This window comes from Lithobates pipiens, unplaced genomic scaffold (genome assembly GCF_037356315.1).
Source record: "Lithobates pipiens isolate NorthernLeopardFrog02 unplaced genomic scaffold, aLitPip1_a1.2 Scaffold_19, whole genome shotgun sequence".
Taxonomy (NCBI): domain Eukaryota; kingdom Metazoa; phylum Chordata; class Amphibia; order Anura; family Ranidae; genus Lithobates; species Lithobates pipiens.
The window spans coordinates 334,232,185-334,259,442 of record NW_027507764.1 but is presented as its reverse complement, the minus strand read 5'-3'; the positions used below and the strand labels follow the sequence as shown (position 1 = coordinate 334,259,442).

The 27,258-nt window shown below is 40.4% G+C and overlaps 1 protein-coding gene across 2 annotated transcripts in view; it reads left to right on the top strand.

Moving 5' to 3' along the window:
* BCL2 (BCL2 apoptosis regulator) overlaps nucleotides 1-27,258 on the top strand; it is a 267,870-nt gene that overhangs the window by 51,393 nt on the left and 189,219 nt on the right. Inside the window, exon 3 of one of the 2 annotated variants that reach the window (XM_077492074.1) lies at nucleotides 8,839-9,205. The exons of the other annotated variant lie outside the window; for it this stretch is intronic. Within the exon in view, the coding sequence (XP_077348200.1) occupies nucleotides 8,839-8,877 (39 nt within the window). The 3' untranslated portion in view covers nucleotides 8,878-9,205. Of the gene's footprint in view, nucleotides 1-8,838; nucleotides 9,206-27,258 lie in introns of those variants that run through there. 2 annotated transcript variants of the gene reach the window in all.

Genomic DNA, 27,258 nt, shown 5'->3' with positions numbered 1-27,258 from the left:
TAAAAAAAATAAAGATTCCCAACAATGGTTTCCACTACTGCTTTATCATGAAAGCAAGAAGGTTGTACAGTGCAGAATAGATTGATAGACATTTCAGTCAGGTCCAGGTACAGTTGTGCTCCAAAAAGGATATCTCTGAGGTAAGTGTACAAGTATTATACTTAACGTTTTCTGTTATTTTTTCATAGAGAATTCACGGTTCTTTAAGGATAGTGTGGAGAAATATTCAAAAAATTTTGATACCTCTGTTCATCCAGGACCATTGGTTTAAAGCTAAGATAAGTCAGCTTGTTCGCACAGTATACAATGTGTAGCTGAATTATCTTGGTAAATTGGTAAGGTGTAATAGGAAGAATGCACATAGATCTGCTCTATGAAATTGTGTTACTTTATTTCCATGGTGCCCAAGGAGAAGTTATTCATGAGTGTCTTGAGACCTGTAAATGGAATATGCAGGCTCTACTCAACAGCCATGAAGACTTGATTGTTCTTATATTTCAAACATCAAGTCTTTGCAGCATCTGCATCACTTCATTACAGCTATATGTTTACATTGCTGTAAACCATCATTAAAACAAAGGGGATCGCTACACAAGGCGCACACCATCACCAGCTGTAGTTCAAGAACCTCTCGAGTTGCACGATGCAATGAATGGATAATAAAGCAACACTATATTTCTGGTGCCTCAGCCAAATAGTGCAACTGGGGACACCTAGACCACAGCTTGTGTACATTACCAGATTTTATGGATTATTTATGAACAGACAATGTAAACACTTTTTCTTAACTGCCCCGCTTCTAAATAATTATGCTGAATTTGCATAATGTAGAAATTAAAAATGGAAAATTTTTAGCAAACAGTTTGACGTATTCTGCAACAAATTTTTTTTGGAAGAGGTATCTTTTCCAGAAATGTCAACGTGATACATATTTTATAATTAGCAGGAACTAACAATTTATGACATTGTTTATAACAGTTCGCAGCCATCATATGCAAGATTTGTGTGTCCTGTGTTTTATAAATTGGAGCTCCAAGACAAAGGTTGAGTGGGAGGGGTTGGAACACATGTTCTATTAAGTTTTTCTTTCTGTTGGTGTATCTTTTGGGATGAATTCCACTCTATTCTTGCCCTGGTGATCTCAACGGTACCCACTAGGGACAACCTGGCAGAGGTTCTAACCCTTCCCTATTTTCATCCAATACTAAAAAAAAACAGGTCACCATAGACTATAGAGAACAAACAATCCCAACATAGGCCTTGTAGAAGGAACGATCTCACCACAGACCATATAAAAGGAGCTATCTTGCCATAAACAATATAGAAGGAGCTATTTTGCCATAAAACATAGAGAAGGAGCTATCCTGCCATAACCCATATAGACAGAACAACCTCCCCACAGACTATATAGAAGTACCTATCTCGTCCTAGACCATATAGAAGAAATTGTTTCACAACAGACTATATAGAAGGAACTGCCTCACCACAGACCATATAGAAGGAACTGCCTCACTGCAGACCATATAGAAGGAACTGCCTCAATGCAGACCATATAGAAGGAACTGCCTCACTGCAGACCATATAGAAGGAATTTTATCATTGTAGACTATATAGAAGGAACTATCTCACCATAAACTATATGGAAGGGACTATCTCACCATAGTGACCATATTAAATAATTGCAGTTCATCTAGGTGGCAGTTAATTTAGACTTTTTATGTACTAAGCTGTTTTCTCAGAGTAAGAAATATATTTTTTCCATTTGATGTACAGTAAAACACAAACAGTATTGACAAATAATGTAATGTGGTTGCTTACCATAAGTTCAATAAAGCCTATGCGATCGACTTGACCTTCCTCAGATCTTAGCTATGTTGGCTATGCATTATGCAATTTGTTCTTCCAATATTTGTTGATTTAAAGTGCTTGTTCTTCATGCTGACATCAATAGCCATGATAATCATATTTATATTGTATAGATGGTATGCAGATTGATAATATTATTATTTTGTTTTGGTAGAAGTATCTGCATTGCTTAAAAACCCTTTCTTGTGATTTATGGGTTTTGGAAATAACTGCAATGATTGCAAGGTTTCTTTGTAAATTTAGTAAAATGTAACTAGTTATGCCAACAGGAAAACAAAATCGGGAATTCCACTAATTGAACAATTAGGTGTGCTCACAAACTGTTAATCCTATACAGCCTTAAGCACACAAAAGATTTGTATTTACTCTGTAGGTTGAAATTAACCTTCTGTTGACAAATATCTAATTTGCAACACATTAAAATCAATGAGGCTGATTTAACAAAGAAATGGAGCATATTCTCTTTCAAATGAGTTTTGACTTTGCAAAGTGTATTTTCTCTTATCCCAGTAGATGAGTAAAACAAAGTAAAAATAAATTTTGCAAAAAAAAAAAAAAATGTTCATGGAAAATAAAAAGTAGATCTTTGCTTACACATGATTAGATGATTGAAGTCAGCAAAACTTCACTTAATTCACTAAGCTAAGCGATAATTTCCTTTGCAGAGAAAATTCACTTATCGTAGATGAAGTTGTGCTGATCCAATTATGTGCAAGCAGAAAAGCAGAAATCCGTTTTTTTTCCTTGCATATGAATGGGTACTCTTTGGAAAGTGATTTTTATTTTTTATTTATTTTTTTTACTTTTTTCACATCATTTACGAAGATAAAGGGAAATTTTCGGTGCAAACTGAAAATTAAAATGTGAACTGCTGTACTCTTATCATGAAACAACCCTGATTTGTTACGCATTAGGTATGCCGTCTGGAGGTAAATCTCAAGCTTTAGAACTGTTAAAAAATATATATATCCTGTGTAGTTTACAATATCAATTATTAGCTAACAATTGCCTGCATTTAAATTTAGTAGATTTGAGAGATGATTAGAGCACCAACATATTTTCCCATTCATTTTAGCCCCACTTTGATGATCCACCACTGTGAAGTTCCTCTGTTCATCTCCTCCAGCAGTCTCTCCAAATCTCAAAGTTAAATGAGCTGACAAGGAGTTGGAATCAATAAATTTAGGAAATGGAGAGGAGTCTTTTCACGTTGGAACTTTGTGGGTAAATTCAATTTTTCACACCAACACTCCTCAACCCCTCCTATGCCACATTTGGCATGTCATTTTTTGGGGGGGCAGGAACCTAGGTTTTGACAGGGTGACTCAAGTGGAAGTTCTCACTTCCCTCCCTGCAATCTTCTGGGACACATCACAGGTCCCAGAAAACTCCGGCTGATGAGAAGGGGGAGCGTGACTCACGCATGTGCAGTGCGTACCTGGCTGTGAAGCCGCAAGCTTTCAAAGCTGGGGGCCCACACTTGTAATGCCAGCGCCGGGGAGAGGCGAGGGAGAGTACCAAGGGTTTGGGCGGCCACATCACTTGATCCTGGGACAGGAGAGTGTGTGTTTTATTAAGTCTGCAGCTACACTTTTTGTAGCTGTGGGCTTTTAGGGCTGGTTCCCACTGCTGCGATGTCAGACATTGCATGTGATTCGCACCACACTGCTGTGTAAATCACAAGCGATGTCTGTGTGATGCAAATTCAGCCATACAGATGGTATGGCTAAATTCTTATCCCATTCGGGCCAAACTCACGCCAGGACCCTTTTGTGTTCTGCACCACAATTCCTGTCTGAATTGACAGTTTGCACTGCGATAGGCAAACCGATCTGGGGGTGTCATTAACTTTGTATTGACACTCCCAGCGGTTCGCATAGGGCAGTGTGAACTGCCTGCGGGAGACATGCGATGCAGGAACCTGTACAGGATTCATGGGGTTCTGGCATCACTGCAGTGTGAACCGAGCCTCCATAAACACAAAAATGCCCGGAACTGTTTTTGTCATGATAAATTATGCAGGTTGCCATTGCTGGCTGTCTGTTAAAATCGCTGGTTTCCTGGATTTGTCTGTCTCCAATACTTTTAAGACCCGGAGCAAGCATGCTGCAAAGAGTCAATATTCCCTTTCTCTATATTTGTTCTAGGTCACTCAACAAACAGCAAAGCCAAAGCATCAGCGTGACAGCCAGGGAACTAACATTCTAAAAGGAAAGCAATGGTTTGAAAGTTTGATTGAGAGCTAACATAGGAACAGGAGTGATTCTCCATGGGGCATACCTTGAATGTAAGACCCCTTTCACACTGAGGTGCTTTACAGGCACTACAGTGTTAAAAATAGCGCCTGTAAAGAGCCTCTCCTGTCTCTCCCATGTGAAAACCCAAGGGCTTTCACACTGGAGCGGTGCGCTTGCAGGACAGTAAAAAAAGCCCTGCAATCTGCATCTTTGCTGCGCTGTAGGAGCGCTGTATACATCGCTCCTAAAGCGCCCCTGCCCATTGAAAACCAATAGGGCAGCACCACCAAACTGCTGGCAAACCGTTGCGGCGCTTTGCAGGCAGTAAAAACGATGGTAAAGTGGCGCTAAAAATAAGTTTGGTGGTGCTGCCCCATTGTTTTCAGTGGGTAGGGGAGCTTTAGGAGCGGTGTATACACCGCTCCTACAGCGCTGCAAAGATGCGGCTTGCAGGACTTTTTTTTTTTTACAGTACTGCAAGCACACTGCTCCAGTGAGAAAGCCCTCGAGCTTTCACACTAGAGAGGCAGGAGAGGCTCTTTACAGGCGCTATTTTTAGCACTGTAGCGCCTGTAAAGCATGTCAGTATGAAAGGGCTCTAACTGTTTTTGTAAACTATGAAATTTGATGGGTTTAATGCCACAAAAAAAATGATCTTAGATCCTCTTAACTCTCTTTTAATCCGTACCTGACTGACAATTATGCTTTTCTTTTGCCCAAGATGTCTTTCCATAGGTTCACATGCGTTTTCCAGTTAATTACCTTTATCGGGTGAACCATTAATTCAGTAAGGGCTCATTCACATAGGTGCAGGGATCCATATACCTATGCAGTGGGCCATGTTTAACCACCAGCAGGTGTGGACCCTCTGGGCTTTGGCGAGGCAGTCTACACGGCTTGTATGCATATTGGGAAAAATTTGAATTGCGCTAAACCCATGAATTTAGTATGTGAACCACTAAACAACCAAATTGAAAATGTTCCAAAATTGATGTGAAAAGAAAAGTCTATTTGTTATATACCAGAGCTATCAGGCTCATATGCAGAAACACACATAGAATGGTATAGTGAAACGCTAAATGAATAGCCAAAAAAAATCAACTAAACCAAGTGAATGAATATACAAAACTTGTAACAAGAAAATAAATAAGTAATATCCAAACATATGTGACATCCACCCGTGCAAATTCATAAAGAAAAAGTCCATCCACAGGTAAATGTATGCATATTGGTCCACCTGGAGGCATGGAGTCCTTCTCATTAGATCCGGTGCATGGAAAAAAAACAACATCACGGAAAGGACATATCGTGATACCGTTTATTAAAAGAAACTTGTAAAGAACAAAAATGCCACTCGCATGGTTTAGTGCTGTGCCCTGGCACTGGGAATGATCTGCCAACTGGTAAATCTGTTGTGTTGTGATCACCGCTGCCCTGCTCTTCCCTGAAGCCAGTGTGCTTTCCACTCGGTGAAAGTGGTATACACCACTCCTCTACCACCCCTGCTCATTGAAATTAATGGGCAGTGCTGCCAAAGCACCTGCAAAGCGCTTCGACAACTTGGGAGCTATTAACCTTTCAACCACTAGCGAGGGTCAATCGGAATTTCCGACAACGGATTTTGCTGTTGGAAAATTTGAGATCCAGATCTCAAATTTTGTGTGTCGGAAATTCCGATGGAAAATGGAGCCTACACATGGTTGGAATTTCCAACAAAAAGCTCCGAACAAACATTTTCCGTTGTTAAATCCGACCGTGTGTACGGGGCATTAGAAGGGGGGAAAAATGATTTATATATTTTTCTTTTCACAAATGTTTTGCCTTTCATTTCTATTTTAAACTGAAAGGGCTGTTTCATAAGCTGACAGTTTACAATCACTTTAAGAATACATACATGCTGTATATAGACTTTTATATTTTTAACCAGAGTTTAGAGTAACTTTAACTGCAATAAAAAAAAATCCTTTATCATTTGAAATGTCTCTCACAGTGTGTGGATGTAGCTGTTTACTGGGGGTTTGGCTTTACAGCTCTGATACAAATTCTATTGCTCATAATAATCCATGGATTCTTCTGGGACCCTCTATACAATGGTGTTCTGTATGTGATTGGTCTGGCAGGTCTAAACGATTCAAACATATCGTCTTCCACTTAATAGAAATAAATGGATTGAATTTTTGTAGGTCGCTTGCATTGCACTTTCTTGCCGTATCACTAGTCCGGAGGGTAAATGAGGTCCATATCTACAGGTGTGAAATCCCAGGCTGTGCTCATTTTGTTGCACATTAGTAAGGACACCTGGAAGATGCTTAAGTATTGAATGTTCAAGCTGCTCCGTTAAGCTGCACTGCCTGCATGGATAGCTGCCATGTTGCCATGGATATGACTTTCACACAAGAAGGACACTAAGTCAAGCACTGGATTTGTTGTGGAGCCGAAAAAAAGAGGTGTATTAGGAAACCCAATACTTTGTCTTGGTCTGGTGATTCCAGAACTCCAGAGGAGACTAAAGATAGGGTACTGTACTGTTAAATTAGGCTAATCGTATAAATCGCTGAAATAGGCACTACTTTTATGGGTTGATTTCAGTTCTTGACAGACTGTTAAATTCCATCATCGTCAGATGTCCGGATTTACAGAAATATTTCTGTTCTCCTAATGAGCGCTAAGCAGCACACCTGCAAGGAAGTACATCTCTGGATGATTTGGCTCAGACCCTGTTTAAAAATACCAAATCATATTCTAACAAGATAAATGACTGCCGAATGGGGATAAAACAATGTTAGTCTCCCTGTCTGTTTTATACATTATTGTAAGCATCTGGAACGTAGCGCACGAAGGGATATTTTAGGCTTTACTTTTCATTTAACACTTTCAGAGCCCATTTACGAGGTTGGAAAAAGAACTGCTTTTCCTACAGTGGTCTTCCATTTTTCCGGATTATGTAAGTTTGACATGGAAAGTGACAAAGTGAATTGTAAAAGAAGAAGAAAGTAGACAAATTTGTAAAGAAAGGTTAACTTGACAAAATGAAACAAATAAATGAAAAGAACATATCTTAAAGAAAAGGTCATTCTCCGACGACGAAATCATAGGCTGTGCCAGGCTTACAGGGCTGTAAATAAGCAGCACAATATTTTGCCACAAAAAAACTCGTATAAAATGGATTTTTCAAATTCTTTCATGTTTGTCAAAAGATAGAAAAATGAGTTGAGAAATTTGGTCAGTTTTATAAATATGCAAAACTATCTCAGTTGATGTTACTCCAAAAAAAAAAAAAAATAGGCCAAAATTTAGCATTCCATTTTTTTTTTTTTTTTTTATAAATTTTTTTTTTTTCGGATAGGCTGCTAATATTATGGATGGTGTTGTAGATTTGTAAACAGCACACAGCCTTTTGAGTCTTGGGTGACAGTGTCTGTAAGTATGGCTCCTGAGATTCCAATTGAAATAATCAAGCCTAGTATTTGTATAATTAGGTAATAGTAGTGCATCGCAGACAGGCCCATTATATAGTTGGTGAGGTTGAAAAAAAGAAACAAGTCCAAGTTCAACCTGTGTGTATTTTTAGATCAACATTAGCTTGTATATCCCTGTATGTTGTGTTTGCTCATGTGCCTATCTAATAGTTTTTTGAAATTATTTATGCTCCCTGCTGAAACCACTGTTTGTGGAAGAGAATTCCACATCCTTACCGCTTCTTACAGTAAAGAACCCTCTACGCGGTTTAAGGTTAAACCGTTTCTCTTCTAATTTTAGTGAATGACCACATGTCCTTTTTTAAATTCCCTTTTGTGGAAGAGTTTTATCCCTATTGTGGGGTCACCAGTACGGTATTTGTACATTGAAATTCTATCCCCTCTCAAGTGTCTCATCTCCAGAGAGAATAAGTTCAATTCTTGCAGTCTTTCCCCGTAGCTAAGATCCTCCAGTCCCTTAATTATCTTTGTTGCCCTTCTCTGGACCCTCTCCAGTTCCAGCACATCCTTCCTGAGGACTGGTGCCCAGAACTGGTTGGCATACTCCAGGTGCGGCCGGACCAGAGCCTTGTAGAGCAGGAGAATTATTGTTTTATCTCTGGAGTTAATCCCCTTTTTAATGCATGCTAAAATTCTGTTGGCTTTGCTTGCAGCAGCTTGGCATTGCATGCCATTGCTGAGCCTATCATCTACTAGGACCCCCATGTCCTTTTCCATCCTAGATTCCCCTAGAGGTTCAACCTCTAGTGAGTAGATTTCATTCATGTTTTTTGCCACCCAAATGCATTATCTTACATTTTTCTATTTTAAACCTCATTTGCCATGTGTTGCCCACCCCATTAATTTGTTCAGATCTTTTTGCAAGGTTTCCAGTGCCTGCAGAGAAATGATTGCCCTGCTTAGCTTAGTATTGTTCGCAAATACTGAAATTGAGCTTGTTATCCCACCCTCCAGGTCATTGATGAATAAATTAAATAGGATTGATCCCAGGACAGAACCCTGGGGTTCCCCGCTTTCCATAATGGATAAATCTAGTACAGTCTAGTTATATATCAATACTGCTTAGTCTGGCTATGCACTGACACAGGGTAGTTCTGACCTCCTTAATACAACAAATGTGCCTTCTCTGATCTATTATGAGGTCCTTGCTAGCACAGTAGTGCAAGTGGCATCCAAGGTCAGAGTATAGTACAGTATATACAGATTGCTAGGATATCCCTACTATGCTAGATTTTCACTCTTTATTTCACCATTAGGAGAAACGAGCAAAGAAGCCAGATTTTTTGCATTACTGAACAGGCTTCATACCGCTGCAAGGTCTGACAAGATTTTCTGTGGAGGATGGTTATTGAGAAGACCTGTCTGCTGCATATGTGTAAAGCTGAGATTTGGTAGAAGGATAAATTGAGAAGACTGGATAGCACATATAAGGTGTTCAAATGTAAAAAATACAAAATCCTGTTCTGGCTCATCATAAGGCAGCAGCCACAATTTTCCAAAGTAGGCAGTTCATCTGAACAGACAATCACTGGGACAATGCGTGATGAAGTTTCCAATGCTTTTTCGTCAGGAAATGACATCATGATGAACTGATTTCTTATCCTGCCCTGTAAGCTTGTTTTTTTTTATGTGTTTCAAATTTTTGAACTGTCATTGTATGCTGCATGTTAATAAAAGGGTAGTTTAAGTACTACACAATAGACCACCTCTGTATTCCTTTATTGGGTGCTGGTGACATTAAGCATGGATGGATGTGACAGTGGTCCAGAACACCACTGGAGTCACTTTTGTTTAATGCGCTTCTGACCCTTTTACATTCAGTGGTTCACATCATCCGGTAGGAGGCTTGTGACTTTATTGCATGTGGTTGGAGGTGTGTCAAAAGGGATATATTGCTGAACTAGAAGGTGGAAGCTTCACCATAGTGGAAAATCACCTGTGAACTTGTAGTGTGTTTTGTAGGAGAGAAAAAAATTCTGGTTTACCATTGCTCACTTGGTGTTTTTTTCAGGACTTTATTTGCACAATTGCACTTTCTTTATTAATTTGTGATTATGATTAGTGAATTGCTTCACAGTGTGATTTTTAATGCTGTCCTTATGTTATGATTTGTATTTTGTTAAATTGTAAATTTTATTGATTTTCACTGATTATAGCTCTACACTGTTGGATTTTATAGTTCTTATATTTAGTGTCACAACTAGAGTGCTGGCAGCTTTGATTTATAGATTCTCTTTTCTACTTCTGCACAGATTATTCTTCATTTACATAATATAAATATGTGTGTGTGTGTGTGTGTATATGTATGTATATATATATATATATGTATATATATATATATATATATATATATTGTAATATTTGGGGGTTATTTTAGCTTAAAGGTAGAGCTTACCAGTGAGCTGGATCCACACCAGATGTCGTTTAAGGGCTCGTAGGCCCACTTTTATTAAAGAAAGAAAAGTCAAATAACAAAATAGTTGCCCACACAGGGGTTTCAGCTTTCCACAGCAGTAATGTATGTAGAACCAAAAATACCAAGCCACCTGGCTCTCTTTAGCAGCACTGCTGCTCAGACTTCTGCTGCAGCCCTCTTGGCTCTTTAACAGAGTTCCTGTACACCCAGTACCTCAGCACTCTTTAACAGCTTCTCTTTCAGCCCACCAGCTTGAAACCTCTGTCTACTCTGACAGACCGACCTGTGCAGACATGCACACTTCTTCTCCCTTACACGCCTGGACTCCTCGGGAGGGTGGAGCCCAGAACCATGGTGTTGGCTTTGTTTTAAGCCCAAGACCCACCTGTGCAATCATGCAGCCAGACTTCTGGCTGTTCCCAAAACCCGGTCCCAGGATTGGAGATTCCGTACTACCACATATCCCCCCCCTTTGTTTCGACCCCGAGGGCGGAACACCCAAGTTACTTTTGGCACCTCTGTGCCAGATACCATTTACAGAAGTACCCTCCTGTCCAACCTCGCTTCTCCTAACGGGGAACTCCACCCAATGCCTCCTTTGGGGTCTCCCTCTAAGCCTTACTATCACTCTGCTATGAGCTTTGATGCGACCTTCCCAACTTTTCTTCCGAGTGCATTTCCACAAGCACTTCCTCTCCTGAAATCTTAATGGGTTCCCGTTGGTCTTCCTACCAACCCTTCTGCCTCCACGCTTCAGGTTCCCAGGTTTCCCCAAAACTCTCTCAGCAGTACTGTTCTGAGACTGTAGGGGGCCTATTTCTATAGTGTTTAGAACGGAAACCCACCTCTTATTTCTGGTACCTGACTCAGCAGTCACTAATTGATTATCAGGTTTACCTGTACCTTTGGACACCACATTATCATGTACCATTAACACATTATTTGGTTCATCATTGACAGACATATTCAAACCAACATTAGACCTCTCAATGTTGCACATGTCACCAATGCCTTTTTTTCCAACATTTGATAGGGTAAAGTCCACAGAGGGCACACATACTGGAGGGCCGCCATCACCCACAGGAACCTCACAGGACGCCACCTCCCCTGGGTTCACCCACTCTGCAGGCAGCTGTCCTACCACTTGACCCGTTCTGATGCTACCTGTATTTTTATCCACCGGAACAGGCAAGCTCTCGTCTGATCCACATACAATTTTTACCATGCTCCTTGTCCATTCCCCTGTCCCGGGAACCTTATTAGGTTTTTCACCTAAACCAAGCACTGGACTGGGGACCCCAGTCTCTTTAACCACCTTTGTTTGAGCCCTGGTCAGGATCTCTGCTGCTTTCAGGTCCACACATGGCCCTTCCACCTCATGTGGTTTTTCTACTGGTGCAGTATACACGCCCTTCACCAACTGACCAGCACCACACTGGACCATAGCAGCAGAAATGCTTCCCATCTGGCTGTTAGGAGGTGTAACCACAGGCAATTTAGGCTTATTTTCAACTTCTCCAATGTCTGTCTCAAATATTTCTTCTGGATCTAATCTAGCAGCATACGTAGCGGCAACTTTTAACAAAAGTAGCAAATTTAGGAATAAACCATTCCTGTCCTGTTTTGCTTTGCTCTGTACAGCCTGCCATACAGTGCTCCACCTAGTGGTACTGCGCAGTACCAGCCCATCAGACTGTGGAGGAGACACACTAGTATAGATTGGCTGTACATCCCAAAGTTCAAGCATCTCTTTTAATGCTTCAGTTATAAACCAGGCCCTTGACTCCAGACCTAAGTCCTTCCTGGGGATTTCCATGACACTGGGGATGCAGAGAGACCCACTTGCTGAGACTTGAAAAGTTGCGAAGGTTAACGGAACCTCCTCCCGTCTGGAGGTAAACCCAGCCTGGTGCTCCACCAGAGCGCTGCCAGGTGCTGGACTTATACACAACTTCTCAGGCTCAGCATCAGTGAACTGCTCCAGAACATTACCAGTGACATCACGTTGACACTCCATGCCAACCTCAGTTTTGTGGGTCACGGACAATGTCTCTGCTGTGCCCTTATTTGCTTCATCCTGCTCACCAGGGTTAACCCCTGCAGCAGCCACCGCGCCCTCAGGTACAGGCTGTTCTGCAGCCCCTCTTGCTGGCCCAGCAGAAACCGTGTCCACCTTATCTTTGTGCATAAAAGCCTCGTCTATCAGGGAGATAAGATTTTTGCTCCAACTATCCCAATCTGTTGTATGTGAGCTCCCTTCTGCGGTACTCCTCAGCACCGATCCATCTGCCCAAGGAGAGACATAAGAACAGACTGGCTTAGTTGCAGACTCATAACACCAGTCATTGTAAATCATGTCAGACTGTGGTAGCACAGGTTGCAATACACCATATTCACCACCTTTCTCAGCTTGCACTAACACATTACCATTACACGGTACAGTTCCATTCTGTCCCACCAGAGTGACATCGCAGTTGTCCAGGGCAACCTCTGACTCCAACACATGAAGTTCCCTGGAGATTCCTGTGGACAACTGTGCTGTCTTACCACCAGTTGCTACAGGCAACGGCCCATTTTTGATAACCTCAGGTTCTTTCAGAGCAAAAGTTTTCCCAACAGCATTAAACTTTTCATTAACAGTAACACTTATAGCATTTTTCGCATTTGTAGGCTGTCCTAGCCCATGGTCAACTTGAGCCTGATGGTCAATAGACACAACACTTTTAGTCATCAACACAGGTTCTATTTGGATTTTAACCCTTGCATTCCCACTATATAGGGAAAAGTCATTCTCAAATGCACATTCAGTGGCCCCACTAACTGGGGTCACTCTCACATCGTCATGGACAGTCTCGTAACCAGTCCTTTTATACATGAAATCAGCAGTTCCAGCCATCATTTCATTAAAGACAGTCTTACCCACCGCAGTAGTTGGTGTCACCATCTTCATTTGAGTACGTCGTCTTATGCACCAGTCCTCTGCTGCACTTTTACTGGCCAACTCCTCCTGGTGGCCATGGGATGAAACCACAGCAGGCATCTCCCACCGTTTAGCACCCCCTGCAGGCACAACAGGAAACTTCTTGTTGCTAGGGGTGACTGCAAACATATTTTCACCGGAATCTGGGCCTACAGACAAAACTTTCTCAGCAACATTATCTCCAGCCGTATTCCACAACCTAGGGCAAGAAAACATGCCATGCCCCAGCTGGCCACATTCCAGGCATGGTACTGGACGATTCTTTCCAAAAGCGATTCTCTCCTGGCGATTCCCAGCTGGCCGGAATGCACAGGCCTCTTTGTGGGGACGCTGAACCAAACCTCTACTGCAGCTCCTTTCAGGCATAAATTTCACTCCGGTTGCCATGGGAGACCGCACTCTCCCAGCAGAACTTTGCTGGCTCTCTCCAACATAATAAACTGGTTCCTCCTTAAGCCACTTTCCACGATCCTTATTAGACATAGCCCATGGTACAGAGACAGCCCGATTGGCTTCCTTTGCGTTGCTATGGGCAACCCCTCTCATCCTAAGCCTTTGATCAGCCTCTCTCCTTGCATATCGCATGGGCTTCGCTCTGCTGGATCCCATCTCATGCTGTGACACATTTACATCTTTCACAATAGCTGTTGTTTTAACTGCAGCAGCTTTGCCAGGGGCAACAACAGCCCTCTTCCAGTTATGGACATCCAGCGGCTTTTCCCTTGCACTGAGGGTTGGCTTCCTTTCCTCTGTAGCTTGGTTCAGTGCTGCTAAATGCCGCTTGCACCAATCCACTGCAGATTCAAATGCTGGTGGACTCTCCATAACAGCAGTCACCTGTGCACTCATTGCACCAGGGTTGCTAGGGACAACCCCAGCCATTTTTCTCCTTGATAAACTCTGATCAGGTATGTATGGGGCTCGTTCAGGCGGTAACATCCCCTCCAACCACAGAGCTCTGTCTCTCATTTCAGAAAACCTGGCTTCTTTTAAGAGCTTTGACCGACCCATACTTAGAGATTCCAGAGCAACTTTAAACAGTCCAGGAAAATGAAAGTGTCTCTTTTAAAGCAAGTTGCTTTTCTCTTCATGCAAGCTTTCCTCACCTGCACATTGCACACACTGATTGTGCTGTCTCATGCACACAAACACAGTTCATAGCAAGGAAAAAAAAAAAAAAAATTTGACTTTTCATTCACAGGTACACCACCTGCAACACGCAATGCCTTTTGCCTGGCTGCACTTCCACACACAGCCAATAGTTCCTGATGCGACTTACTGTAGAGCAAGGACCCGGATTCCCGCATTCGAACACCACTTGTAATATTTGGGGGTTATTTTAGCTTAAAGGTAGAGCTTACCAGTGAGCTGGATCCACACCAGATGTCGTTTAAGGGCTCGTAGGCCCACTTTTATTAAAGAAAGAAAAGTCAAATAACAAAATAGTTGCCCACACAGGGGTTTCAGCTTTCCACAGCAGTAATGTATGTAGAACCAAAAATACCAAGCCACCTGGCTCTCTTTAGCAGCACTGCTGCTCAGACTTCTGCTGCAGCCCTCTTGGCTCTTTAACAGAGTTCCTGTACACCCAGTACCTCAGCACTCTTTAACAGCTTCTCTTTCAGCCCACCAGCTTGGACCCTCTGTCTACTCTGACAGACCGACCTGTGCAGACATGCACACTTCTTCTCCCTTACACGCCTGGACTCCTCGGGAGGGTGGAGCCCAGAACCATGGTGTTGGCTTTGTTTTAAGCCCAAGACCCACCTGTGCAATCATGCAGCCAGACTTCTGGCTGTTCCCAAAACCCGGTCCCAGGATTGGAGATTCCGTACTACCACAATATATATATATATATATATATATATATATATATATATATATATATATATATATATATATTTTTTTTTTTTATTACACACACACCAGGTGCCCAAGACCACCAGAACGAATTAAAACTGGGCTGTAGCATACGGAGCACAATTTGTTGCTCTTATTAAAGAATAATCCAATAATACAGGCATCCCTGCAAAAACTGTTACACATCATTATTTATATTATTGTTAGAGATGACCCTACTAGACACAGTATTGAATGTCTACAAACATGGTCCTGGTTGTGTCAGTTAGGTATTGATTCTGTCTTTGAGAATTTCTTTTTACTTTTTCTATGCGAATATAATGCTTATTTTTTTTATTTTATTTTTTTATGTAATGCTTACTCTCTGTGGGAGCATAGTTATAATTCTCATTCTGTCAATATCGTACTAATTCTGTCCTAGGAATATGGTTCACGATCTTGCTTTGTCAATATGGTATTGTATCTGTCTATTGAAACATGGTGCATATTGATGTGTTCCTGTATGATGCTGAGTCTGAGAAAATGGTCTTGCAAAATGATCTGATTTTCATATTGTGAGCATGGAACTAGTTTCTGGAACATGGCTCTGAGTTGTGTTCTCGCAATAATTTTACTAATTCTGTCCTCACTGATATGGCTCTAGTTCATGCCTTGTGGATATGGTACTGATTCTGATACTGTATTGTGTCACATTTGCTTAAATCAAGTTGATCATACAGTGATCTTTTAGGCCACAAATATAAAAGTATATATTGTAATTGGACTTGCTAGGAAAAATGACAGACAGGAGAGTGGGTGGATAAGCCGGTTGGTCTATAATGGACAGGTATATAATATAGTCCTTTTTCTGAGGGGAAAGTTAGAACCCTATTCAGCATTTCATTGCTGTTTGTGTTCCTGTTGCAGATTTTTCCTCTCTGCTTGTCTAGTAAAACCATTGTCACTTTGACAGAAAGTAAGAAAGAAATCTAACAGCAAGTGGTCTGAATACCAAGGTCTAATCCTTCACCACTGTACAGAACTTGAAAAGGAGTTTTGGCTGGACATACAGTGCCTTGCGAAAGTATTCGGCCCCCTTGAACTTTTCAACCTTTTGCCACATTTCAGGCTTCAAACATAAAGATATAAAAATTTTATTTTTTGTGAAGAATCACCAACAAGTGGGACACAATTGTGAAGTGGAACGAAATCTATTGGATTTTTGAAACTTTTTTAACTAATAAAAAAATGAAAAGTGGGGCGTGCAAAATTATTCTGCCCCCTTGCGTTAATACTTTGTAGAGCCACCTTTTGCTGCGATTACAGCTGCAAGTCGCTTGGGGTATGTCTCTATCAGTTTTGCACATCGAGAGACTGAAATTCTTGCCCATTCTTCCTTGCAAAACAGCTTGAGCTCAGTGAGGTTGGATGGAGAGCGTTTGTGAACAGCAGTTTTCAGCTCTTTCCACAGATTCTCGATTGGATTCAGGTCTGGACTTTGACTTGGCCATTCTAACACCTGGATATGTTTATTTGTGAACCATTCCTTTATAGATTTTGCTGTATGTTTGGGATCATTGTCTTGTTGGAAGATAAATCTCCGTCCCAGTTTTAGGTCTTTTGCAGACTCCAACAGGTTTTCATCCAGAATGGTCCTGTATTTGGCTGCATCCATCTTCCCCTCAATTTTAACCATCTTCCCTGTCCCTGCTGAAGAAAAGCAGGCCCAAACCATGATGCTGCCACCACCATGTTTGACAGTGGGGATGGTCTGTTGAGGGTGATGAGCTGTGTTGCTTTTACGCCAAACATATCGTTTTGCATTGTGGGCAAAAAGTTTGATTTTGGTTTCATCTGACCAGAGCACCTTCTTCCACATGTTTGGTGTGTCTCCCAGGTGGCTTGTGGCAAACTTTAGACGAGATTTTTTATGGATATCTTTGAGAAATGGCTTTCTTCTTGCCACTCTTCCATAAAGGCCAGATTTGTGCAGTGTACGACTGATTGTTGTCCTATGGACAGACTCTCCCACCTCAGCTGTAGTTCTCTGCAGTTCATCCAGAGTGATCATGGGCCTCTTGGCTGCATCTCTGATCAGTCTTCTCCTTGTCTGAGCTAAAAGTTTAGAGGGACGGCCAGGTCTTGGTAGATTTGCAGTGGTCTGATACTCCTTCCATTTCAAAATAATCGCTTGCACAGTGCTCCTTGGGATGTTTAAAGCTTGGGAAATCTTTTTGTATCCAAATCCGGCTTTAAACTTCTCCACAACAGTATTACGGACATGCCTGGTGTTTCCTTGGTCTTCATGATGCTCTCTGCGCTTTCAACAGAACCCTGAGACTATCACAGAGCAGGTGCATTTATACAGAGATTTGATTACACACAGGTGGATTCTATTTATCACCATCAGTCATTTAGGACAACATTGGATCATTCAGAGATCCTCGCTGAACTTCTGGAGTGAGTTTGCTGCACTGAAAGTAAAGGGGCCGAATAATTTTGCACGCACCACTTTTCAGTTTTTTTTATTTGCTAAAAAAGTTTAAATTATCCAATAGATTTCGTTCCACTTCACAATTGTGTCCCACTTGTTGGTGATTCTTCACAAAAAATTTAAATTTTATATCTTTATGTTTGAAGCCTGAAATGTGGCAAAAGGTTGAAAAGTTCAAGGGGGCCGAATACTTTCGCAAGGCACTGTAGATTTTAAAGTGCAGCAAGAAACACTGAATACCCAAATATTATACATACAGTCGTGGCCAAAAATATTGACACCCCTGCATTTCTGTCAGATAATGCAACACTTTGTCCAAAAAATTGTCGCAATTACAAATGTTTAGGCAATCTCATGTTTTTCTTTTGTTTGTATTGGTGTGACACAAAAAAGTGGAGAAACAAAAAGCCAAATCTGACACCTTCCATGCAAAACTCCAAAAATGGACAGGACAAAAAATGATTGGCACCCTCAATTTTATGTTTGGTAGCACACCCCTTGGAAAAAAGAACTCAAATCAGTCGATTTCTGTAACCTTCAATGAGTTTCTTACACCTCTCTACTGGAATTTTGGACCGCTCTTCTTTCGCCAACTGCTCCAGGCCTCTCAGATTGGAAGGGGCTCCTTTTCCTAACTGCCGTTTTGAAATCTCTCCACATGTGCTCTATGGAATTTGGATCTGGATTCATTGCTGGCCAGTTCAGTACTCTCCAGCGCATTGTCTTAAACCATTTATGGGTGCTTTAAGATGTGTACTTGGGGTCATTGTCCTGCTGTAAGACCCATGACCTCTGACAGAGACCCAACTTTCTGACACTGGGCCCTACATTGCACCCCAGAATTCTTTAGTAGTCTTCAGATTTCATAATGCCATGCACACGGTCAAGACATTCAGTGCCTGAAGCAACAAAGCAACTCCAAAACATTAATGAACCTCCACCATGTTTGACTGTAGGGACTATATTCTTTTTTTTTAAAGGCCTAAAAAGTAGAATGATGGGCTTTACCAAAAAGCTGTAATTTTGTTTCATCTGTTCACAGCACATTCTTCCAAAAGGATCTTGGCTTCCTCCGGTAAATTTTGGCAAACTCCAATCTGTTTTTTTTTTTATATGTGGGCTGCTCCCTGGGTCTCTTCTCAGTGTCCCTTTTCATTCAGATGGCGACTTATGGTGTGAACTGACACAGTTGTACCCTGTACCTGAAGGTCAGCTTGAATTTGTCTGGAAGTTAGTTCATTATCTACAATTCAAACAATCCTTCATTGCAATCTTTGATCAATTTTTCTCTCCAGGGAGATTAGCTACAGTGCCGTGGTATGTAAACTTCTTGACCATGTTGAGCACAGTGGAAACAGGAGCATTAGGAACTCTGGAGATTAACTTGTAACCTTGAGATTGTCCATGCTTTTCCACAATTTTTGTTCTCAACTCCTCAGACAGTTTCTCTTCTCCATGCTCTGTGTGGCACACAGACTCACAACAGAAAGGTTGTCAGTTTTTCACCTTTTTAACTGGTTGTCAATGCGATTTCTATGTTGTATGCACCTGTTAATTGGTACAGGTGAGTTTACTTGCAAGTTTGTGATGCTCCTGTAATTTTGTAAACTTCTTCCAATTTTGAGAAGGTGCGAAAGAAGAGTGGCCCAAAATTCCAGTAGAGAGGTGTAAGAAATTCATTGATGGTTACAGGAAGTGATTGATTTCAGTTATTTTTTTGAAGGGGTTTGCTACCAAATATAAAATTGAGTGTGCCAATAATTATGTCCACTCCATTTTTGGAGTTTTGAATGGAAGGTGTCAGATTTGGCTTTTTGTTTCTCCACTTTTTTGTGTCATACCAATACAAACAAAATAAACGTGAGAATGCCTTAACATTTGTAATTGCAACTTTTGGCCATGACTGAATGCACAGTAACCATGCAAATAGGTATTATTGTTACTGTATATAGGTTTTGATTTTTTTCTAAAATGCCTGTATGAGAGTTAAACTATAAGTCCAGTAGGGTCCACTCCTAAGTGAAATTTCAACAAAATCTCCAAGGAAAGACTCTACCTTAGGAATAAAATGTGGAATCCAATGTGAATTTATCCAAGTGAACCTGTGGCAGAGAGCAATTAAGATTTCAAAGAAAAAAATGCCTATGGTATCATTCATGTAAAACAAAAAACAAAAAAATCTTGTGAACAAGGATTTTTAAAGCCTGCCACTTGAGGAAGCCACCCTAATGCTATGTGACATGGACATGTGAGCTAATATTAACATAGTAGGAGGTCTGGATGCCCCTCTTGCTATTGGCCCACTGCCTATATTCCTGGTTTATGCTGGACTAGTATCAGTCAAGGGAAGGAGGTCATACATCTTAAAAAAAATAAAAATAAAAAGGTCTGAAGTATGTGGCTCAAAATAAGGTAATTGGAGCATCTTTTTCATTACTTGTTTGATCGTGAACTCAAACTAATTTCAGTTCCTTTAACCGGTTCCCGACCAGCGCACGCCGATGTACGTTGGCAGAATGGCACGGGCAGGCATATTGGCATACGGGTACGTCCAATCTTCAATGCCGACCTGCCATCGCGAGCGCGCCGCTGGTGGCGCGCTCGCGTGCCAGTCGGGACCCCCGTGAGTCCGGTCATGGGTTCAGCGGACTCGATCGCCGTGGGCATACCCGCGATCGTCTCACGAGGCGGCTGAATGGAGGAAATGACGTGTAAACAGCATTTCTCCATTCTGCCTAGCAACTAGTGACACTGATCTCTGCTCCATGGGATTGGAGCAGAGACCAGTGTTCACTAAATGAAAGCCCAACCCCCCCACAGTTAGTAACACACCCCTAGGGACACTTAACCCCTACACTGCCACCCACTGGTTAACCCCTTCACTGCCAGTGTCATTTACGCAGGAATCACTGCATTTATATAGCAGTGATTACTGTATAAATGACAATGGTGTCAAAAATGTCCGATGTGTCCGCCACAATGTCGCAGTCACAATAAAAATCACTGATCGCCGCCATTACTAGTAAAAAAAATAAATAACAAAAAATTATTAATAAAAATGCCATAAAACTATCCCTATTTTGTAAACGCTATAACTTTTGCACAAACCAATCAATAATCGCTTATTGCGATTTTTATTTTATTTATTTTTTTTACCAAAAATATGTAGAAGAATACGTAACGGCCTAAACTGAGGGGAAAAAAACTTTTTTTTTTATATCTTTTTGGGGGATATTTATTATAACAAAAAGTAAAAAATAATGCGTTTTTTTCAAAATTGTCGCTCTATTTTTGTTTATAGCGCAAAAAATAAAAACCGCAGGGGTGATCAAATGCCACCAAAAGAAAGCTCTATTTGTGGGAAATAAAGGACGTCAATTTTGTTTGGGAGCCACGTCGCACGACCGCACAATTGTCAGTTAAAGCGACGCAGTGCCGAATCACAAAAAGTGGTCTGGTCTTTGACCAGCAAAATGGTCCAGTATGTAAGTGGTTAAAAGGATAACTTGTTTGATTATGATATGCGTCGTTTGCTATAATTAAATATTAGAAGATGTTTGAAATTTTTCTTTCTCTGTTTTATCCTGTTTTTCCATGTGATTGTTTTGTGAAATAATCTTAATATTTACAGTAGATTACTTGTTAGAGTGTAATATTTAGTCTTTCTTCCAGCCTCTTACGTCATTTCTGCTTCCTATGTTTTGGAAAAAAATGTACATTATTTAAATCAGAAGAAGCACATTGTTTGACTCTTACCACTGGAAGTTTCCATGTGATAAAGAGGTAGGCTACAATGGAATATGAGACTAACTTAGAGAGATTTCATTTTCACACAATTATGACATTTCTTATCCAAAATCTGTGCTTTTGTTACATGATGGCTACACACAAAAATGAATACTAGAAGTATAATAGAAAGGAGATGCTAATAACCATGGGGGAAGACAGTTTGTCTATTGTACATCTGCAACCAAATTCTACATGTTTTGTTTGGGGGCATGGTGTTCTACAATTCATGTACTGATAATATATTTAAATAAAGTTTTGCAGAGTAGGTATAATAATATCATACTTTGTTTGGTGTTTCTTACAAATTAATGTCCGTACACAGCAGTAAATAAATAAATCCTTATACCCCCTTCTCCAGACTGTTTCATCATCATCATCATCATCATCATCATCATTACCAATTCTATTACATATCAATATGACTTCAAAAGCTGTTAGTAGTTACTTTATATTTGGATAGTTAGGAAATTTGTAAGTAAGTTCTAAGGATTTGATCATATTTAAAATACAATACGGCAAATACATTCCAAAGCTAGCTATATCTGGTTGGATTTTGTTTAATACAGTAAATTTTATTTATTACAGGTAGTTATATAGTTGACAATTTACGCAATGCTTTACATATACATTCACGTCAGTTCATAGGTTCATATATGTTTGGACACAGGGACAATTTTCATACTCTTGGCTCTGTATGGCAGCAGAATAAAATGAAAACGAAACAATCCAAATTAATTTGAAGTGCAGACATTCAGCTTTAATGCAAGGGGTTGAACGTAAATATCAAGTACAAATTTTAGGAACCACAACCATTTTTATACACAGTCCACTCCCCCCCCCCCCCCATTTTCAGGGGCTCAAATATAATTGGACACATTAATTTAATCATATATAAAATGTTCATTTTTAATATTTTTTTTTTGAGAATCCTTTACTGGCAATGACTGCCTGAATTGTCTGGAACCCAATTCAGGTCTGGACCGAAGACTGGGTTTCCTCCTTTCTGATGCTTTGCCAGGCTCTAACTGCAGCTGCCTTCAGTTGTTCAGCTTTGTTTGTGGGTCTTTCTGCCTTTAGTTTTGCATTCAGCAAGTGAAATGCATGCTCAATTGGGTTAAGATCAGGTGATTAACTGTTATTGCAGAATATTCTACTTTTCCATCAAATGCTCCTTCGTTGCTCTTGCAGTGTGTTTTGGATCATTGTCCATCTGTACTGTGAAGCACCATCCAATCAACTTTGCTGCATTTGGCTGAATTTGGGCTGACAGTATATCTCTAAACACTCCAGAATTCATCCGGCTGCTTCTGTCACATCATCAATAAACACCAATGACCCAGTGCCACTGAAAGTCATGCATGCCCATGCCATCGCACTACATCCACTATGTTTTACAGGTGCTTTGGACCATGAGCTGCTCCAAGCCCTCTCTGCACTTTTTTCTTACCATCATTCTGATACAGAGTAATCTTAGTTTCATCCGTTCGAAGAATGCTTTTCCAGAACTGGTCTGGCTTTTTTAGATTTTTGTGGGCAAAGTCGAATCTGGCTTTTCTATTCTTCAGGCTTATGAATGGTTTGCACCTTGTGGTGAACCCCCTGTAATTTGCTCTTGTGAAGTCTTCTCTGGATTGTAGACTTTGATAATGATACCTTACCTCCTAGAGAGTGTCCTTCACTTGTCTGGATGTTGTGAATGGGTTTTTCTTCACCATAGAGAGGATCCTGTGATCATCCACCACTGTTGTCTTCTGTGGATGTCCAGGCCTTTTTATGTTGCTGAGCTCAACAGTGCGTTCTTCTTTTATCAGAATGTACTAAACTGTTGATTTGACAACCAATGTTGCTGCTATCTGCTGGATTTCATTCCTTTTTGAAGCCTTACAGTGGCCTGTTTTACTTGCATGGACACCTTCTTTGAAAGCATGAAGTAAGTTCATGGAAATAGATTCCAAATGCAGATACCACACTTAGACTCAACTCCAGACCTTTTACCTGCTTAATTGATGAAGAAATAATGGAGTAGCCTACACCTGGCCATGAAACAGCTTTTGTTTCAATTGTCCAATTACTTTTGGTACCTTGAAAAGGGGGGAATGGCTAATCTTAAGAGCTGTAATTTCCTAAACGCTTTGTTGGATTTGGATGTACATACCCTCAAATTAAACCTGAGAGTGCGCACTTTCAGCCCATACTCATTATATACACTTTGACTATTTTACATTGTGGCTGTGTACAGCTTATATAACGGTGTAAATTTGCTGTCCCCTCAAAATAACTCTACACGCAGCCATTAATGTCTAAACCACTGGCAACAAAAGAGAGTACATCTCTAAGTCAAAATGTTCAAATTGAAAATGTGAATATTTTGTGTGGCCACAATTATTTTCCAGCAGTGCCTTCGTGTCTGTTTAATATATGGATGGGCTATGTGCTTCACTAAAAAACAGCTGTGAGCTGTGGGGTAGTTATTACCCTTTGATTGGCTGACACATTGGGGGAGATTTCCTAAAGAGAATCTGGTGCAACCATACATAGTAGCCAATCAGCTTCTAAATTCAGCTTGTTCAATTAAGCTTTGACAATACAACTTAGAACCTGATTGGTTACTATGCACAGCTGCCTCAGAAATCTTTGTGCACCAGTTTTAATAAATCTCCCTCATTGACTTCAGGGAAGATGCAAAGCATAGACTATGTTTGAAAAGAGAAACAGCAGGCATCCAATCAATGAATGGGTCAGACTGGAGTATTAGTTTTGTGATCACGCACCCACTGTCAATGAACACAGCATTACAAGGTTTAATGAGGACAACTGCTGCCAAAAGCCAATGCCAGCAATCTGTCAGATTGACACATCAGGTTTGCGGTCCCCTCCTGGTTGTCAATTGGCAGGGCTGGGTGGGCCGTGTGGCCACATAACTGATAACAGGAGATACCTGCACACAGTGCATTGGTACATTGTCCTGTGACTCAAAGCAGAGAACCCAGGAATGCAAGCTGACCACGTCGGCATATATCTGCTTTTGTGCTTGGGGTGGTTACGTTGCAACAGGCATCAAAGGGGACTGGCAGCATCACTGGGTACTTAATGGTAACAGACAAAAGTTCAGGTAATATTTACTAAGCAGTATATGACTAACCAAACATTTACCCTATTGTATTGAATTAATTGTATAGTATATGTCTCTCTTTATAATCTAAAGCATTGTGCAGACTGTTAGCACTATATAAATCCTGTATTATAATAATAATAATAATAATGTATTATGCTTATTTCTTGGGGGGTAATGTACACTGAAAGTTGATTTCTCCACTTTCATTTTTGTTTTCAATAATACAGAGAAGCCTGTTTCAATTTTTTTTCAATTCAGAGATCCAGTCTCATACCCCCATTTTTTTTGTTTCCATGCCCCCGCTTAAAACCCCCTGATCTGCATATCATTTGGTAAAGGCCATATAATCTACAATGTTTTTGGACTACGGTATGTGAGGAAACTGACCAAGACCACTCTGGTAACCATTGACCTGCAATAATGAGGAAATTATTACAGACATCTAATTGATGGTAGACAAAAAAAAATGTTTAAATCAAATTTTAGATCTCTGACTATATATTCTATGTGCAAGTTGTTACATGAACGTCAAAAGGTTATTTTTTAAATTTTTAGAGATATATTTTTTTTTATTGTGCACTAACAATAAAAAAGCTTTAATTAAATGGAAATATATTGTTGTAGTGTGTGATTTTGCTAGCAATGAATAGATAAATATGTCTCCAGTGGAAATTAGTGATCCATTTTATGAAAATCTGTTTTTTTCCTAAAAGATTTTCCCCTGGCAAATCCATTACCCTTTTTGTGTAATGCTAGACTGATCTTGCAGGCACTCTGTGCACTATCCATTACTTAGGAACACAAAACCCTTTTACTGACAGTTCCTGTTTGTGATATACTTTACACTAGATTGGACAGCCAAGATAAAATCAGGAAGTATGTTGCACCTGACATTTGTTAATGATGAGAGCATGGTTTTTAGTTTTTTTTATTCTTCTGCCACTTTTTAGTAATATGGGTTTTCTAAGGCTGAATTCAGACATTTAACAAAGGTAAACTTATCTTAATTGTTATTGTAAACCTGAATAAGCCACAACTCCCAACCACATATAGTAGTCAGTGTGTTTCAGTGAAAGCACTGTGGTTAATTGCGAAGTTTGAACTTGAAGTGCATCTAAACCCCAAAAGAAAAATGTAATATATTACAGTTTACTAATACTTAGGTGTCGTGGCTGCATTGTCTTTTTTTATTTTTTTTTCTACTATTTCAATCTGGTGATCCAGCCACTAAAACACTTCCATGTTTTAGGGTAACTTCTCTATCTATGAAGGAGCAGCAGAGACACCTTAAAGCTTGGTAGACACTACGTATTTTTCTTCGTTCAACCCAGCAAGGCTAAATGAAAGACAATCTATGCAATGTTAGTACAGCACTTTTGCCTGCTGTGCTATTGTGTTCTGACAGGGGAGATTGCCCAGTGATGATATCTCTCCCAGTTTTACTATTCATGAAGGAAAAAGCATTTTTTTTTCACAAAAGTGAAACAAAAAAATAGGGATTTGATTTGACCCATCCTTCTGAAAATCATAGCTGTTTAATGATAATGCTGACCTGGAATAAATATTTAGATCAGTATGTAGCGCTCACTCCTACAGGAGTCTGCAGTTTAAGGTCCCTAGGGTCACCTGCAGCCAGGCACACAGTCAGTCACTGCTTTGGCTTAATGAACAATTTAGGGTTATGCTTAGTAGGGTAGGGTAACTGTAGGATACTCCATTAACTCTAGAAGCAACTCGAGGACCCTAATATTATTGTAAGAAGAGTCCTTGCACAAGTAGTTGATGAACTGAGTTGTTTCAGAACACCAGGCACAGTGTCTCTCTCTTTTAGCAATGCTAACTAGCATTATGAGAGATGAGAATGGCACACAGTCTCAGGGATAGTTCTCTCCAGTCTGTACTCACTAACGTCTTTGGATAGTTGGATGCGCCCTTTCCGATATCGTCCAGGTACCTCTTTCCAGTTATACCAGACCAGATCCCCAGATGAAAGTCCCTCAGTCAGCTCCAGCAAAATAGGCCCCATAGCTAGCCTAGCCGGGACCTCAGGGAGCAGCAGACACACAGCAGGCGTGCCCGGGAGGGCAGCAGTCCTCAAGGCCAGGATCTCCTCCTCTGGGGGAAAAAACCCCTCTGCTCTCCTCTAACTAAATATACCTAACCAGGCACCTATCTAGGAGGGTGCTATAAGTAGTTCTACTTTCAATGGTGGCATGCATTGAGGACCTTCCAGATGGAACAGTGTTTTCAGGCAGTTCTTTGAGCTTGAAGCTGCCCTAATTGTAAACCGTTCATTTGCAGGGCTTTTTGGCGTTTTATTCGCTGTGTTGCTTGCCCCTCAATTGAACCGCTTTTGGACATCCCTTTTGTTTCAGAATTGGTCATGAGTTCCTAATGAACCATAAAGAAAACAGGATTTTGTACATAATGGAAAATGCTTTTCTTGGAGTTCATTAGCAAACACAGGTCCCACCCCTCTGTCTTTATAATGCACCCCTACTACTACTTTTCTACAAAACTGGTGCTTTGTTTGCTAGTGTTCAATCTCCTGTAGGCAGCATATAACTCTCTTGTATTGGAGGTAACTGAGTCCCCTAATGAACTCCTAAAAGGATTTTACATTAGGTACAAAAAACTTTTTTTTTTCCATAAAAAATGTATGCCTATTTAACCCCATGTTAACCCTTATTTAAACTAATGAACCCAAATTAACTACTCCTTACCCTTCTAAATTATTTTTCTACTGATTTATTTCTACAGTTTTTTTATATTTGCATCCTTTTTTTTATTACTTTACTTTTTTTTTTCAGTGTCACAAAAAGAAATTTGCCAATAATTTTGCCATGCTTTTGTACCAGAAAATAATTTTAATGTAATTTTAAACATGACATATTATTTAATATGGACAAAAAAAAAAACATGCATGTCTTGAGATTACATAATAATTTTTGCCTATAAGAAATCCTAGTGCATTCCCCCCCCCCAAAAAAATAAAATAAAATCTATGTATTACCTTGTTATCTTAAGCGATGACAAGGTTATC